At 37.9% G+C, this 16,435-nt stretch overlaps 1 protein-coding gene across 3 annotated transcripts in view; it reads right to left on the reverse strand.

Moving 5' to 3' along the window:
• Positions 1-16,435, reverse strand: part of rnf19a (ring finger protein 19A, RBR E3 ubiquitin protein ligase) — a 73,833-nt gene that overhangs the window by 18,218 nt on the left and 39,180 nt on the right. For all 3 annotated transcript variants that reach the window (XM_059971741.1, XM_059971751.1, XM_059971732.1), the window contains exons 3-5: positions 7,692-8,014; positions 4,768-4,912; positions 1,044-1,206 (exon numbers count right to left, since the gene is read on the reverse strand). In XM_059971741.1, the coding sequence (XP_059827724.1) occupies positions 1,044-1,206; positions 4,768-4,912; positions 7,692-8,014 (631 nt within the window). The remainder of the gene's footprint in view (positions 1-1,043; positions 1,207-4,767; positions 4,913-7,691; positions 8,015-16,435) is intronic.

Consider the following 16,435-nt stretch of genomic DNA (forward strand, 5'->3'; position numbering starts at 1 on the left):
CCACTGCTCCTCAAGAACATGACTGGGTTTTCTGCTCCCTAGCCAAATCCTTCCTGTCCTTGGATTCACATCCTCCCCCAGAATAATAATAATAATAATAATATTTTTTTAAAAATCAAACCTACCAATAATTACATTAAACATTGAAGAAGCAGCCATACCTATGGGAACGGAATATCTAATCACACGAGAATGATAGGGTCTTTTAAGAGACTCCTGGATGGATACATGGAGCTTAGAAGAATAGAGGGCTATGGGTAAAAAGCCTAGGTAGTTCTAAGGTAGGGACATGTTCGGCACAGCTTTGTGGGCTGAAGGGCTTGTATTGTGCTGTATGTTTCCTGTGTTTCTAAGAACATTCAAAACCCTTATTGTCTTTAATTATTTAATAGTTATAGAATATAGAACATTACAGCAACAGTACAGGCCCTTCAGTGCACAATGTTGTGTTGAACTTTTAAACTACTCTAAGATCAATCTAACCCTTCCCTCCATTTTATTATCATCCAAATGCCTATCTAAGATTTTCTTAAGACACCCCTAATGTATCTTCCTCTACCACCACCCTTGGCAGGACGTTCCGCACATCCAATATTCTGTGTAGAAAACTTGCCTCTGATATCTCCTTCTAATTTCCTCCAATCACCTTAAAATTATAGAACATAACAGCACTGTACAGGTTCTTCTGCCCACTATGCTGCGCCAATTATACCCCCTGGTATTAGCCATTTCAACCCTGCAAAATGTCTCTGGTTATCCACTCGATTTATGCCTCTTATCATTTTGTACACCTCTATCAAATTATACTAGTCTACATCCATCATATTAACAATTTCTGGCCTGGGAAAAAACACTTTGGCTATCCACTTGAGCTATCCTCTCAAGACCTCTATCAAGTTATCCAAGTTACTTAAAATTCAGGAATTCAGAGGATTCCAAGAATCAGTGCAACTTTAACTGGTAACAGGAAAATATAATTGCAACTAAAATGTACCTTTTTCTGAATTAGCATATATGAGAGCACTTCTAAATATCCACCGTACCTTCCTGCCAACATACACGGGAATCCCGATGATCATGGCTGGAATGGCAATCCCTGCGATGAGTGCGATTCCGACTGGAGCACCAACTAACGTGCCAAGCTGCCACAGGATCTTCTTTTTACGACTCCAGGGCTTCTTTCCCCAAAACGTACAGCCTGAAGGACTGGAGAAGGGCAAAGCACAGAGTTAAACACAAAAGTGTAAGACAAAGCAATTGAGTAGATGGCAACACGAATGAATCTGCAGATGCTGGAAATAAATAAAAACACAAAATGCTGGCAGAACTCAGCAGGCCAGACAGCATCTATGGGAGGAGGTAGTGATGACGTTTCGGGCCGAAACCTTTCATCAGGCACTTATTTTAATACAATTTCAAAAGTAAAAAGTTTAATGAATGGAATTGTATGCCGGAAATGCAATATCCTTTTAAATACTCTCAGTGACCCCTTTATTAGGTACATATACCTGCTCATTAATGTAAATGTTTAATCAGCCAATCATGTAGCAGCAAGTCAATGCATAGAAGCATGCAGACATGGCCAAAGTTCAGTTGCTGTTCAGACTAAACATCAGAATGAGGAAGAAATGTGATATATGTGACTTTGACCATTGGTGCCAGACAGGGTGGTTTGAGTATCTCAGAAACTGCTGATCTTCTGGGATTTTCATGCATAATCGTCTCTCAAGATAACACAGAATGGTGCAATGAATAAGAAAAAACATCCGGTGATTAGCAGTTCTGTGGGCACAAATGCCTTGTTAATGAGAGAGGTCAGAGGAGAGTAGCCAGACTGGTCTCAGCTGACAGGAAGACGACAGAAACTCACAATAACCACATGCTACAACAGTGGTGTGCAGAAGAGCATCTCTGAATATACAACACGTCGAATGTTGAAGTAGATAGGGTTACAGCAGCACAAGACTACACCAAGTTCCATTCTTGTACCTATTAAAGTGGTCAATGAATGTATAAATCCATGGCCAATGCAATTTGCTTGAGAGGAGAAATAACATTTGAGTTTTAAAAAAATTATAGATTGGACAGCGAAATAATCTTAAAGTAAGTCCATATTTCAGACAATCTGAACAAACCAATATATCTAATCAACAAGCAGAATTTGAGTTTCTTCAACTTGAAGTCAAAATCATTAAACATTTAGGATACAAACCACATTCATCTGATCATGGGACCTTAAGTATAGCAATCAAAGCTAACTAGTAAAGCTTCTACTCATTTCCTGTCAAGTAACAGAACTGTCATTTTAATGGCATACACACAATCATCAACTGAGTTAAGAGCTTGATGCTCTTGATGCTCTCAATTCTGCACAGGCTAAATTGTGGGCAATTATGAAATGCTTGAAAATCTGGGCTGCTTTCCTGTCTGACTGGAATCTTAATTGCAATTTTTTTGTAGGGTTCCATTTCATTAGCTTCCATTCCTGTTATTCTCCACAGCCCCTTACCAGTGACTTAAAACAAAACAGTCAAAGGAATGCCTGGCTTTGAAGTGACCCAAAAATTCTGTTCACTTATTAAAAACATCTGAATTCAAATTACTTCAAAACTGGAATACTGGTTCAGCTCCAACCCAGTTACTGGGATTGGAAGCTGGAACAGAGGAGATATATCCAAGTGAAATCTGTTTCCTTCTTCAGCCAGGGTATTTCAGATGTGGCTGCCCTAGCAGGGAGGCTGCACCTCAGATTCAGATTCACTTATTTATTACACTGACATTGAAACATTCTGTGAGATGTATCATTTATGCCTACAACCAACACAACCTAACAATGTGCTGGGGCAGCCCACAAGCATCATCACATATAGCATGCCCAACATGTTCACAAAATATGGTGACACTTGCCTGGTCAATATTTATTTTTAGACTCTGAAGTTCCCACACACTATTTCCTCTCCAAAAAATTGTCTTCCAATTTTTTTTTGTGGCATAGTTGTACAAACTACATTGCACAAATGGCAACTGACATACTTTAATGTAGACAGCAAGGTGGTTAACTATACAACTACAAGAAACACATCTTAGCTCATTTCCTTGCCCACACCAAATAGCCAGCACCTGCCATTAGAACAAATTTCAGGACACAAAATTCCAATATTCTAGGCAAAAATTTTAAACAACTTCAATGACATTACCACATTTGTATGGCAAGGTAGGAAGTCAAAAAGGTTTCTAAAAAAAAATTACTAGTATACTACATAACAAGTGGGGAGAGCGTTTCAAATAGTGGACTCCAGGATCAGAATACAAGAACGTTCCTTTACAACAAAAATGAGGTGGAATTTCTTTAGACAGACTGTGGTGAATCAATGGAATTCATTGCCCTAGATGACTGCAGTTATACTTAAAGTGCAAGTTCTTGATTAGTAAGGACAAAGGTTATAGGGAGAAGCTAAGAGAATGGGGTTTAGAGGGATAACTAATCAGCTATGATTAAATAGCATTTCAGACTCAATAGGCTGAATGGCCCAATTCTGCTCCCATGTCTTATTCAATGCTTTCCAAGTGCCTTGCTCGCAAAGGTGAAATTAATCAAAATATAGGCCAGAAGACTCAAAGTTAAATTTCAAATTCTGCTGGATATTGATATCTGGCTTTAGTTCCTCAGACTAAGTACATGAAAATTCCAAAAAGATGAAAGTATTATTCTATATTGCCAAGATTTCAGCTGCTACTTAGTGCTTACTTTTGTTTTCTGTAAAAACCCAAGCTGCTAAATTCCTGATGTTTCAATCTAACTGAATACTTCATCAGGTTACTAAATGCTTCATAGCCATTGTTAATGACACAAGATTACTTCAAACAACATGGTCCATTACATTTTCTTTATGGTCACTGTCAAGGATTCTATTTTTGCTAATGAACCAAAAATGTTCTGCAATTCTTTCTAAAAATATTCAGAGAATGTTTTGTGTAGTTTAAGGCTAAAAAACCTGAATATTGAGACTTGTACTATTAAACGGTGTTAACTTGCATACCACCAGTGCCCTAAATTGCATCAAGTCTGGTACACCCTCCCAATATTTGCCAAGCCCACTGACAACCTGCAAGCGAACATTTTTGAAGAATCACCTTTCACTAAATTTCTTCCAGCAAACAAACCTTCAGATTTTCTGCACAGACAGAAGTCCAGAATCAGAATCAGGTTTACTATCACTGATGTTTACAGTGAAAGTTAAGGTTTTGCAATACATAATAAAAACAAGTTACAATATAAAAGAGAAATTAGACCAAACAGTGAGGTAGTGTTCATGGGTTCATTGCCTGTTCAGAAATCGGATGGCGGAGAAGAAGCTGTTCCTAAAAGGTTGAAATGTGGACCCTGAGGATAGCAATGAGAAGAGGACATGTCCTGGATGGCGAGGGTCCTTAATGTTGATGGCCACTTTCTGACAATAATGTAAAATCAAATAAATGATGGAAAAAGTAACAAAATCAGCAAGGTAGTGATCATTGGGTCCAGTTTTCTTCATTCCATTACTAGAAGCCGTTTGTACTCGACTGAAAATGCATCCCAAAGCCCTTTCTTTCTTTAAGAGTCCTTAAAATATTTACTCAAGATTTTGCTGGTCTTTTCTAATGTCTCCTAGTACAGCCTGGATCAAATTTAAGTTTCCTTTAAGAAATTTTGTTAGTCATTCTATCCTAATATATTTACAATCCTCTATTCATCAGGTTTTCAATATATAACTGTTCACTGCTTACCTTAAATAGTGCAGATCAGAGATTTCTTTCATACATAGCCAGCAGAATTCACAACCACATACAGCACAAGTCATATGATTACAGCTTCCGTCATTCATTTTTATTATGTATGCTGCACATCGTGGACAAGGCTTAATATCATCCGCTGTAAAGAATTAATAAATTACATTATTCACAAATACAAAATGATTAGTAAAAATGGTAATAAGACACAATCAGAATTAGGCCATTGGGTACATCAAATTTGATCTGATCTCTTTCTCACACCCCTATTCGTATGTCTTCTCCCCATAACCTTTGATGCCTTTATTAATCAAGAATCCACTGCCTCGGCTTTCACAGCTAAGGGATGTTCTTCTATTCTGTTCGCTAAACATTGAATGGCTGGAAAACCAGATCTTCAGATTCATAATTATGCACTTATTTTTATTTTCCATGTTTTCAGTATAGTTGCTATCTTCATTAATTACTAACAAGATTTTGCAAAGAAACAGTTGAGTCTTAGAAGCATTCTATACAATTTTTGTTAAATAAGTGGAACATAAAACAGTATAGCATAGTACTTCTGGCCCACATTGTTGTGTCAACCCTTTAACCTACTCCAAGATCAATCTAGTCCTTTCTCTCCCGCATTACCCTTCCCTCTCTTCCACAAAGATCACTGAACGCATTAATAATCCTTAGTTTAGCACTGTTTACAAGGTCAATCTTACTGAAAATTTTCAGGATTAAATCACAACCAATTTCAACAGTGAAAATGATTGCAGACTAAGTCTAAATATGCTGCACATTAATTACTAACAAATTACTCTAGCGTAAATAGTACATAGTAAACAATGTCAAGAAGTGAGCTTCCATGACCCAGCGTTTTCACAATGACCAAGGTTCTGCAGTGCACTTCAGCAAATGCAGGCAACAATTTCACACAAACCTCTCCCAGGTTGGTGTGGAAAGATATGTTCTAAACCAGGGGTTTCCATCCTTTTTATATACCATGAACCAATACTATTAAGGAAGTGGTTTGTGGATCTTGCTCTGAACTATCTAGCCACATTTAATATCCATTCAAATTTCACCTGTCATTACTTCTCTTGAGCCTTCCATTGGGTGGCCTAGAAAACTATCCAATTCAGGGGAGTCATTGATATTCAAAAACAGGAATGATAATGACAAATTTAAATTTAAAATTGGTAGAAGGTGGAATTGTTGATAGAGCAGTGCAAATTACTTCAAAAGCAATGCCAGATGAACTAAGAATGGCAGACAGCTTGTGCAGACATGAACAGTTAGGCGGTAAGGGCTGTTTCTATGGTATGTTAAAACTTGAGATAAAGTTGCTGGTTAAAAGTGCTCTGGTAGATGTTAATTTAGAAAATGTACATTTTAATTGCAAGTGTATTGCAGCAGTTAAAGTTGCACTGATTCTTGAACTCCTCTGCACCTGTGAATTTTCAGTCATGGGTGTGAACTAGGATAACTTAATAGAGGTGTCAACAAGATAATGAGGGGCATAGTTCAAGTAGATAGCCAGAGACCTTTTATGCAAAGGCATTGTTTTAAGGAGACTGCAGGAAAGGATATAGGGAGGACATAAGAGGCAAGTTTTTTTAAAACAAATTGAGTGGGGGTGGTGGCAGAGGCAGATATATTGAAGGTATTTAAAATAGGCACATGGATAATAGTAAAATGGAGGGGTATGTAGGAGGGAAGGGTTAGATTGATATTAGAGTAGGTTAAAAGGTTTACACAACATTATGGGGAAGAGCCTGTACTTTAATGTTCTAATGAGCATGTACTGGGTTGTGCTTTTTACATCCACTGCTTCATGACAATTGATTGAGCTATGACAAAACAAAATTCAAGAAAGATTTTTCACTGTACTTATGACCACACAAGGATCTTCTGATCCACCTGTCCTAACCCTACCACTTCCCCCCATCCAACATCTTCAATATTGCCAGTTTAGCTCTATTGCCCAACCAGATTAAATACTCATCCCAACAACTAGCTTGACCTTGTCAATCAAATAGAATTGTCCAAACCTCCCAATAAGAGCCACTGGGTGGCTGGTGCAATGGCATCAACCACCTGACGTCCACGTGATAAAATCTGCTCTCATGGCTGGACATGCTGTGATTCAACAAATACATTTATAACTTGCAGTGACAAGGAAGCAATTTGGCTTGGAAAAACTAGCAAAAATTGTGAATATCTGTAACTTTTAAAGTGTGGAACCATCAATAGATAGAGCTAAACTCTGAAAAAAACAACAGATTCAGCAATGCAGAACACATTTTCAAGAGAGTGCCATATACACTTTTCCTAATTCAAAGCTAACATTCTTTTGAACTCAGAGCTCCAGCAATGTTTAATAAGTAACACACACAGAATGCTGGAAGAACTCAGCAGGTCAGGCAGAATCTAATGAAAGGAATGAAGAGTCAACGCTTCAAATCCTAATGAAGGGTCCCAGCCTGAAAAATTGACTCTTGCCTGACCTACTGTGTTCCCCCAGCATCTTATGTATGTTACTCTGGATTTCCAGCATCTACAGTTATTTTGCACATATCTATGATCTTGATTTCAGAAGACAATAGCCTAACCCATTTATGAATAGATTCAGGAATCCAACTGCAAGCAAGGACATTCTCAAAATAAGCCATTTACAATAATTCTTGAAATAGTGATGTTCATACAAACACAACATAAACACTGTAAATTGGGATAATATCAAAGCAAGGAAAAGGTCCCATCTGAATCAATGGTGCCAAAATAAAGTTCCCACCCCCCACACCCAAAACAAAAAAAAGATTGTTAGAAGCAATCAGGATAATACCTATAGCTGGGTCATGGGCTGGTTGAGAAGAGAACATTAAAGCTTATATCACCCAAACTTATCAACAATTAAAATACATTGTTATTACCTGTTGAACGAGATGGTAGAATTTGATTGACCAGCAGACTGTTTATTTCAGGTAACCCCTTTCTTCCTGTAATCTCATCCTGAACATATCTACGTAGTGTCCAGTTTTCTGTAGCCGTTGCTCCAGATTCCTGACTATAGCTGATTGATGATGAACGCATCGCTCTCAGTCGTAAGCTCTGTGCTCTCTGCTGTCGTGCGGCATCGCAAGTCTGATTCGGGTGCCAGATTTGCTTACAGTGGTAACAGAACTCAGTACCACATCCTTCTCGGGCACAAGTCAGTTTTGGACAGCTGGCACAGCCAAATGCTATCACTGCATAACTGTAAGAGATAAAAATATACTGATTGCATAATAAAATCACTTTTGACCCCTTCTACAGTGCGGTGGACATCAAAATCTTATCAATAAATCATACGTCCTAAAAAGTTTTCAGACCTCAAATGCTTAACTCATTCAGCAACATCATAAAAACCTCCAGGCTCATTTTCGCAAATTCTCAAAATGAGAGCAAATAGGCTCTAGTAGTACACAATGTGTCAGTATTAGATTTCTTCTCTCATATGGATGCTTTGTCACCCCATAAACAAGCTCAGCATCTTATTTTTCAGCCTCTATTTGTATAGTCCGAAATCCATGTACTACACCAAACCCAAAGTGTTTGGCAGTCTTTTGCAAATTAAATCAGATAGCTGCATTTTTTTGCATGCTTCTCCAAGCTTTCTAAAGGCAGATAGGACAAAGATGACCAAAAGACAAAGGAACAGAATTAGGCCACTCAGCCCATCCAGTCTGCTCCACTGTTCAGTCATCACCAATTTATTATCCCTCTCAACCCCTTTATACTACCTTCTCCTTTACTCCCTTTAACACCCTTACTAATGAAGAACCTATCAACACCCACTTTAAATATACCCAATGACTTGGCCTCTACAGCCATCTGCGGCAATGAACTCCACAAATTCAACCCCCAGGCATAAATTAATCATATCTGTTCTAAAGGGACGTGCATGTATTCTGAGGCTATGCCCTCTAGTCTTAAGACTCCCCCACTTTAGGAAATCAGCTGGCTGGTGGCAAAGTGGCATCAGTGCCGAACTTTGGAGCGAAGGCTCCCTAGTTCGAATCCAGCCGGCCCCCTTGTGCACCCTTTCCATCCATGCTAGGTTAAGCTAGCAACTCAGCCTCATAAAAATAAGAAAGCCTGCTAAAAAAAAGGCCAACATGACGGCATCCCGATGACTCCACTCGGAGTTAAGGGCTTTCTTCTTCTTCTTCTACTACAGGAAATATCCTTGCCGTGTCCACTCCAAGCCTTTCAATATTTGGTAAGGTGTGAATAGCTGATGTGATGGATGAATGGTATGAATTCAAAATAAAAGTTATGATTAGATTCACTTAATTGAATGTTTTAATTAATGTTTCTTTTTGAAATCTTTATATTCTCAGGTTTAAAAGACAGTCACAAAAGGATTCTCAGAAATGTCCGAAGGTGACCAGATGAAATACATTGCAATGCAGTAGTTGACAAGGCAATTCATTTAGCAGCTCATGGAATTCAAGTATTAATTTTTTAAAAGCTGGTGACTGCACATTATCATAGATATCTCTGTCATTGTCAAAAAATGGCTCCAGTTGACAACTGTACCTGAAATTTACACAATTAATAAGGGTATCAAAGGTTACAAGGAGAATGGGGTCAAGTGGTGAAATAAATCAGCCATGATGGAATAGCACAGTAGACTCCATGGGCTGAATGACCTAATTCTGCTCCTATGTTTTATGGTCTGAAACACTGTTCATGTTGATTTAACTGAAAATATTTGAGAGACAGCTTGATGGCTGACCGTCTCAGACTTCAGTATTATGTTAGGTTTTTACTCCTTATTTCAAGTGTGGGTGCAGTCTGGAAATCAGAGGCCAACAAACAAACAAAATCAGCTTAGGGGACTGCAATATCCTTATGCAAAAGCAAATGGGATAGAGCAAGTGTGAAAACAACTAATCCACACAATACCTTCATGCAAAAAATACCATCCTATGCTGCTTAAAATGTTATCTGTAGATGTAATGCACTGTTGAAATGTCAAAATCTATAATTGTACTGAAAAACAAACCGCATTATAAATGTGCGGAGTTGCCAGCTGGATTTCGGAAAGAAATTATTAACTCCCTTGAAAGGTTTACTCAGATCACAGTCAACAGGCATGGTTATAGCACTGGCTGATTGGTAGCAGGCAGCAAGTGGGAATAAAAGGATCCTTTTCTGATTGGCTGCCAGTGACTAGTGGTGTTCTATAGGGGTCGATGTTGGGACCGCTTCTTTTTATGTTGTATATCAATGATTTAGATGATGGAATAGATGGTTTGGTTACCAACTTTGCAGATGATACAAAGATAGGTGGAAAGGCAGAGAGTGTTGAGGAAACAGGTAGGCTGCAGAAGGTCTTGGACAGATTAGGAGAATGGGGAAGAAGGTGGCAAATGAAATACTATGTTGGAAAATGCATGGTCATGCACTTTGGTAGAAGAAATAAATGCAGACTATTTTCTAAACGGGGAGAAAATCCAAAAATCTGAGATGCAAAGGGACCTGGGAGTCCTTGTACAGAACACACTAAGTGTTCACTTGTAGGTAGAATCGGTGTCCAAGGCAGCAAATTCGATACTAGCATTAATTTCAAAAGATCTAGAATACAAGAGCTGGGACACAATGATGAGGCTTTATAAGGCACAGGGGAAGCCTTACCTTGAGTATTGTGAACGGTTTTGGACTCCTCATCTAAAGACGTGCTGGTATTGGAGGGGGTTCAGAGGAGGTTCCGGGAATGAAAGGGTTATCATACAAAGAGTGTTTGATAGCTCTAGGTCTGTGCTTGCTGGAATTTAGAAGGACTAGGAGGGACAGATCTCATTGAAACCTTTCAAATGTTGAAAGCCTTGGACAGAGTAGATGTGGAAAGGATGTTTCCCATGGTGGGGGAAGGCTAGGACAAGAAGGCACAGTCTCAGGATAGTGGGGGCATCCATTTAAAACAGAGATGCGGAGAAATTTCTTTAGCCAATGGGTGGTGAGTCTGTGGAATTTATTACCAGGCCATTGGGTGTATTTAAGGCAGAGATTTATTGGGCATGGCAAAGGTTACAGGAAGGCGGCCAGAAAGTTGGGCTGAGGGGAAAAAAGGGTCAGACATGATTGAATGTCTGAGCCCACTAGGTGGGCCAATTGGCCTAATTCTGCACCTATGTCTTTTTTTAAAAAAAGGATGCAGTCTTGGAACTGAAAACTGTTTTCCATTATAAAGCTTCAGATTAGTCATACTGCTGAAATCATTAGAAATACCTTAAGATGAACATATGCAGGGAATCAGGAATATATAGCTAACAAAACCAAAAAAATGCCAACATTTATGTAGGACAATTTGGGCTTCACTTGGGAAATAGATCGAGCAATTACGTGCAGCCTGATGTACCATGGAATTTCAATTAGCACAAAAAGGTTGATATATTTGGAGGCATAAATATAGGTGTCCATACACTCAGTAGGGCTGTATATTTGACAAAGTGAATGCTACATTGTTGCCATTATTTCAATGGCTGAATAATCACAAAATGTTGTGGCCACTTTATTAGGTACACCTGGTCATTAATGCAAATATCTAATCAGCCAAACATATGGGAACAACTCAATGTATAAATGTAGATGTGGTCAAGAGGTTCAGTTGTTGTTCAAACATCAGAATGAGGAAGAAATGCGATCGAAGTGACTTTGACCGTGGAACTGTTGGTGCCAAATGGCCTGATTTGAGTAAGTCAGAAACTGATGATCACCTGGGATTTTCAAGCACAACAGTCTCTACAAAGAATGGTGCACAATACAGGAAAATATTCAATGGGTTCTGTGGGCAAAAATGCCTTGTTAACGAGAGAGGTCAGAAGGGAATGACCAGACTGATTCAAGCTGACAGGAAGGTGACTGTAACTCAAATAATCACATTTTCCTCTGCGCCAGTGTAGTAATATCTCTGAACAGACATGTTGAACTTTGAAGTGGATGGCTACAGCAGCAAAGACCACATCAGGCTACACTCTAGTAGTTTATTAATAAAGTGGCCATTGAGTGCAAATTTATTCATGCTTACATGTTGCAGTGTATATTACATTTTTTTAAAAATATTTTAATCACACTAAGGATTTGAGCTAAAAGCACAAACTGTGGAAATCAGGTGATTTAGCCCTTCTATAATTAAAGGAAACAACTCCCAATACAATGTACTCTTGCCTCCCAACCTCAATGAATTCCAAAACAATGTGAATCATATCCTCTGATGGCACTGTTTAGTGTTCCTTCTATGTAAAAAAAAATCAGATTTCCCACTTAGAAAATAGATAAACAGTTGTCCTCTTTACACAAAGAAACTAACTCCTATTTTTTTCCAGGTGAAATCACAATTGAACTTAGCAACAAGGCACTCTCAATATTAATGAAATAATATCATTTATTGTTAATAGGTGTTATTTCATTAATACTGAGAATCCTTATATTATCAATATTGAGAATTATTGTATTCTTTAACATTAAGTGTACATTGATGATGTTCTAAATGAAGTACTGTCATGTGAATAGGAGATCACCTTGAGCCATAAAATACAAACTCAGGTTTTCATCAACATACACAGGAAATATTCATGAGGGTAGAGAAAATAACTGTCGAATTAAGTGTTCATCTGCATTTAAAGTCTGAATCTATTAATGAACTCAAATTGGGGTACAACATTTGATGCTCACACCTAAAACATTTTTCTTAAAATCTAGCTTGTGACCACTGAAAGCAAACAAGCCACAGTGAGCATGTGGAGAACTGATGTTCTCAATATTAATTATTACTATTACAATGGATTCAATCAATTGGGCCAATGGTTAATTGAGCTAGTCATGTATTTGAGACAACTCTTAAAGAACAAATCTTAATTGAGAAAATTACCAAAATTCCCTTTGTTTATTTGGGACACTATGCTGCTTAATTGGAGCAGGAGACCATTGCTGAACCGTTTCTAACTAGCATGTTATTTTATTCATTTACAGTCAATCAAAAGAACATGGCAGTGTACAATGGATGAATTCCTCCATTGATAACAATTAGGATCCAGAACAGTGTTATACTACTGTACTACTATTGACAGTGTTCTAATTTATTCTGCATTTCGTTTAAATATATAATTTGTTCCTGTTTTTAATAATCTTTTTAACTATTTCCATGAAACTTTGGCTAATTGACATAACCACTTTATTGGGCCAAAATCTACTGGTCCTGATGTGTCCCAATTAACTGGAATCCACTGTATTTTCCTTTTTGTATTTGCACAATTTGGAATCTTTTGCACAATGGTTGTTTGTCCGTCTTTGTGTGTAGCTTTTCATTGATTCTATTGAATATCTGTTCTACTGTGAATACCTGCAAGAAAATGAATCTTAAAATAAAAATTTAATGTAATTTATGCTTAAATCTAATCCTCTACAAAAATATGAAGTATATTTAGATTAGCAAATTGATAACATTAAACTGAATTTTATTTAGGTTTTATGAACTGCAGAGTTTATAATCATATAAAAAGTCAAACGACTCCGCCATGTAAAAATCAGATTAATTTCTGAAAGGATTTTATATATCAAACTGCTGTATCTTTAATATTCATTTTAGACTCTTGAATTTCATTAATACTGAAATGCTTCTCAGAGGTTAACATCTGTAATCCATCCAGCAAACCACCTATTACCGATTCATGTTTTTCAAGTTAACTTTACCCAACTACAAATACTCATTCCTGAGCAGGACTGGTCCCTGCATTGCATGTGGCTCAAATTTAATCCATCATGCTTTTCACTGTGTCCTACAAATTAAAATGAGAAAAACACATTTTAAAAAATGATTTTTAACTGCAAACAAATCTTGAAAGTTTAATACATTAAATATTTTAATAAGAGGATTAATAATTTTCTTGGAGATTGGGTTGAGAGTATGGAATTAAGTTAACTAAGTGAAGAGCCTCAGGACTTTCTGATCTAAAACCAGATCTATCGGATGAAGAACGATAATGAACCTTGTTTATGAATATTACCAAAATTACTTTGCAGCTGCTTTTTGGGCAAAAGGAATACATTTACTCTAACTCATTTAAATTACTAAACTGCGTGTTTAAAGTGAAGAATACATCAAGCTTTATGCTAGAAACAAGAACTTTAAAAGGACAGGGATGAAAGGCTTAACACTTCCTAATTTCAGCACAAAGGTTGCTAAACCACTGCATAAGAACAGGGTAAATAAAGTGAGTTATATATCTGGAATTTCAAAGGGAATGTTAATATGCTGCATAAATGTTAAGAGTCAGAGTCAGTGAACACTGCAGCACAGAAACAGGTCCTTTATCCAATCTAACCTGTGCTGAAATGTTATTCTGCTGAGCCCCATTGACCTGCACCTGGACCATAGTCTTCCAAACCCCTCCCATCCATGTACCTACCATACTTCTGTTAAATGATGTAACTGAACCTGCATGCACCACTTCCGCTGGCAGTTTGTTCCAAAGTTCCCCTTTCACCCTTAACCTATGAGCTCTTCTTCTAATTTCACCTAACTTCAGAGGAAAAAGCATGCTTGCATTTACCCTATCTATACCCTTCATAATTTTGTATACCTCTATCAAATCTCCCCTCATTCTCCTTTGCTCCAGGGAATAAAACCCTAACCTGTTCAACTTTTCTCTCTAACTCAGATCCTTGAGCCTCGGCAACATCCTTGTAAATTTACTTTGTACCCTTTCAATCTTATGATATTTTTCCTGTAAATGCTGTCAGCAGAACTGCACACAATACTCCACATTAAGCCTCACCAATTCTTATATAACTTCAACATAACATCCCTATTGCTGTTCTCAATACTCTGATTTCTGAAGACCAATGTGCCAAAAGCTCTCTTTATGACCATATCTACCTATGATGCCACTTACAAGGAATTAAGCATCTGTACTCCCAGATCCCTCTTTCTACCATGCTCCTTGGTGCCCTACCATTCATTTTGTTAATCCTATCCTGGATGCCCTTATAAAATGCAACACCTCACACCTATCTGCATTAAATTCCATCTGCTGTTTTTCCAGCTGGTCTGGATCCCACTGCAAGCCTTGATAGCATTCCTCAATGTCAACTATGCCCCCTTAATGTAGTCACATAAAGTGTTCAGATGAAGTCATACACTAGGGGGAGAGAGTTGTATAAAGGATAGAAAACCAATGGATAATTTGCAGGTTACCTTAGGTGAAACAATGCTGACAGTCCAGTACCAATTCATTGTAAAAAAAAATCCATGTTACTGAGTTGGGTTTCACAAGATTTATGATACAAGACTAAACAATACAATGCAAAGTGATGAGGATTGAGTCCATAAAAAAACTATGCACAAGATTAAGTCAGTGGCAAATGGGAGAAAAATGCAAGAAACTTCACACTGCACCCATTTTGCAAGGAAGAAACGGAAAGTTTCCTACACAAGAAATGGATAATGGATCAGAGTCCAATACCAAGTCACATTTCTTCTTCTACAGATTGAAAATTTGTAATTCACATATTCAAAAGCTAGTTTATCCCACACTTTGTGGGCTGATTCCTTAAAAAAAGGATGAGTTGGCATTGAAGAGGATCCAGAGAAGATTCATGAGAACCACACTCTTGGGACATCTGCTTCTGAACTCATCTTCCCAGTAAAAAAAAATGCACATTATGAAATGTCTCTGAGCCGTTTCAGATTGGTAACGAGTTAACTGGGTGTGCAATAAGAATGCTGCTATTTTATGTTAAAGAGAGAGCATTGTAAAAATTAAAGCATACCCATGAAACCTATTTTAATAGGTTACATACTCTTGCTTGGTTAAAACCTCTGAAAATGTTCAGCACCTTCAGTGTATTTCGAAGCACCTTAACAGTAAGCAACACAAGTTAATCTGATAGATTGTACAGTGATTCAGAGCCTGTTTTAACTCTTATCATCATCCCCCACTAATTTTTTTTTAATGCTACAAAATTCAACCCAGACACAAATTTTATGAGAAGACACTCACTCAAAAAAAGAATTATGAAGTCATGTGGGCAAGAACAATTTTCATAATATTTCAATCAAATTTAAACATTTGAGTCAATAAAACTGTTCTGCTAGAAATGTGTTTTTGACCAGAGTTCCAGGTTTCAAATCTTGATGCCTGTGAAGTATATTAGTTTGTGGCCAAATAATTAAATTATAATAAACTAAAGGAATATGTTTAATACTAGAGCAGCAGTAGAAGCTTGCAAAAGTATTTCTATTTAAATTCTTCTAGGTGAAAATGGAATATATCTCACTTCAAGATGGCGGCGCGATGCAGCATGCAGTGGCCACTCCGGGATGAATATCTGTAATCTGTCAAGTAGGGAGCCCTAAACAATCCTGATTTGATGGAGACGGACGTGTGAAGCACAGAGGAACATCTGGTGAAACTTCTGAAATGCCTGTTTCGCTGCCGCTGCTACTGTGCGGTCGGAAAAATCTCTGGGAGGAAGGCCTCGAATCCTCGGCTTTGCCTGTTGCTTGGCAGCCAGTGTCAGGGTTGAAGCGCTCGGCAGAGACGGTGCTCGGTGCTCAGTGTCGGAGGGCTGGTCGGAGGCTCGAAGTTTTCAGACAGACTCAGAGTTGGCTGTCATCGGGACTCCCAAA

The sequence above is a fragment of the Hypanus sabinus genome, chromosome 1 (genome assembly GCF_030144855.1).
Source record: "Hypanus sabinus isolate sHypSab1 chromosome 1, sHypSab1.hap1, whole genome shotgun sequence".
Taxonomy (NCBI): Eukaryota; Metazoa; Chordata; class Chondrichthyes; order Myliobatiformes; family Dasyatidae; genus Hypanus; species Hypanus sabinus.